Genomic DNA, 1,545 nt, shown 5'->3' on the forward strand with positions numbered 1-1,545 from the left:
GGGACTGGACTGGAGGACAGGTGTGCAGGCAGGAGGGACTGGACTGGAGGACAGGTGTGCAAGGCAGGTGTGCAGGCAGGAGGGACTGGGCCTGGGAGACAGCTGTGCAGGCAGGAGGGGCTGGGAGACAGGTGTGCAGGGCAGGTGTGCAGGCAGAAGGGACTGGACTTGGGGGACAGGTGTGCATGCAGGAGGGACTGGACTTGGGGGACAGGTGTGCAGGGCAGATGTGCAGGACGGAGGGACTGGACTGGGGGACAAGGGTCCAGGGCAGGTGTGCTGGGCAGGCGCACCAACGTGGTCGCTGGCTCGAGGCAGGTGTGCAGGGAGCAGGAGGCGGGCTGGCCATGCAGGACAGGTGTGCAGAGCATGTCACTGGAGTCAGGGATGAGGAGCTGGTCACACGCCAAGCCCCACGCGGTGGTCACTTGCCTGCGAAGGCGGCGGCAGCGGCGGCCTCGTCAGGGCCCGGCAGGGCCTCGGCGCCCATGTCCATGTGCCCAGGCTCGGCGGCCATCACCGCCACGGCCGTCACGCGCCGCGTCTCACGCTCCGCCTCCGAGTCTCCGTCCTCCTCGGAGTCCTCGTCCCTGCTGAGCACCGGCTCCTCCCTCTCGCCTCCCGCTGCGGCCGCGGCCGCCGCAGCCACAGCGGCCGCGGCCGCCACCGCCGCCGCCTCGGCCAGGCCCAGCTGCTTCGCCGCCGAGTCCGAGTCCTCCATCCGGACTCCGCCGAGCCCGCCCGAAGGCGCCCGCCGAGCCGCGCCCGAGGCCGCCCGAAGGCCGCACTGAACCCGAATCGGGGCCGCCCGAAGCCACCCGCCGAGCCGGGCCGAGCCTGCCCGAAGCGCCCCGCCCGAGCCGGACCGAAGCCGCTCCAGGGCGCAACCGAGCAGAGCCGAGGCCGCCCGAGGCCGCCCGAGGCCTGCAGCCGAGTCCAGACGAAGTGGCCCGAAGCGCGGCGGGCGACACGAAGGGACCGAGGCGAGTCGGAGAGGGCCGATCAGAGGCCGAACCGACACGAAGAGGCCCGGTTGAGCCGACGGCCGAGTCTCTTAGGCCGAGGAGCGCCGAAGCTCCCCGAGGCGAGGAGCCGAGTCGGGACGAACTGAGCCGAGGCTGTCCGAGCGGCTCCGCGCAGGCCTTCTGCCAGCCTCAGACGCTGGAGTGGCCGCTGCCATGGGCGACCAGCCTCGGAGGCGGGCGCTCGCCGACTTCCGACGCAGCACCGGCTCGCAAAGGGAGGCCGAGGCCGAAGACGGCTCCTGCCCCCGGCCGCGAGCGGCGCCGAGTCCTCCCGAGCGGAGCCGAGCTCGGCCGAGTGTTCCCGAGGCCGAGTCCTCTCGCGCGTCGGCTCGCCGCCGCCTCCTGTCCGAAAGTGCCCGAGCGCCGCCGGACACGCCGCTCAGGCCTCGGTCCCGATTCGGCTGTCGACTCCGGAAACGCGGCTCGGTCGCGCCCCTTCGGGGGCAGCCACGAAAATGGCCGAGAGGCCGCGAACGCAGCCGAGCGCAGAGGCTGCCGGGAGCGCGGCGGGGGGCGGGGC

At 73.3% G+C, this 1,545-nt stretch overlaps 2 protein-coding genes across 2 annotated transcripts in view; one reads left to right on the forward strand and one right to left on the reverse strand.

The window, feature by feature from the left end:
- Nucleotides 1–766, reverse strand: part of DEAF1 (DEAF1 transcription factor) — a 44,710-nt gene extending 43,944 nt beyond the window's left edge. The window contains exon 1 of the mRNA XM_006893197.1: nucleotides 433–766. Coding sequence (XP_006893259.1) covers nucleotides 433–721 — 289 coding nt within the window. The 5' untranslated portion in view covers nucleotides 722–766. The remainder of the gene's footprint in view (nucleotides 1–432) is intronic.
- A 412-nt stretch (nucleotides 767–1,178) lies between these two features.
- LOC102853494 (protein SOGA2-like) overlaps nucleotides 1,179–1,545 on the forward strand; it is a 6,641-nt gene continuing 6,274 nt past the window's right edge. The window contains exon 1 of the mRNA XM_006893347.1: nucleotides 1,179–1,531. Within this exon, the coding sequence (XP_006893409.1) occupies nucleotides 1,179–1,531 (353 nt within the window). The remainder of the gene's footprint in view (nucleotides 1,532–1,545) is intronic.

Source organism: Elephantulus edwardii, unplaced genomic scaffold (genome assembly GCF_000299155.1).
Source record: "Elephantulus edwardii isolate Elephantulus edwardi_28Jun2011 unplaced genomic scaffold, EleEdw1.0 scaffold00126, whole genome shotgun sequence".
In the NCBI taxonomy this organism is placed as follows: Eukaryota; Metazoa; Chordata; class Mammalia; order Macroscelidea; family Macroscelididae; genus Elephantulus; species Elephantulus edwardii.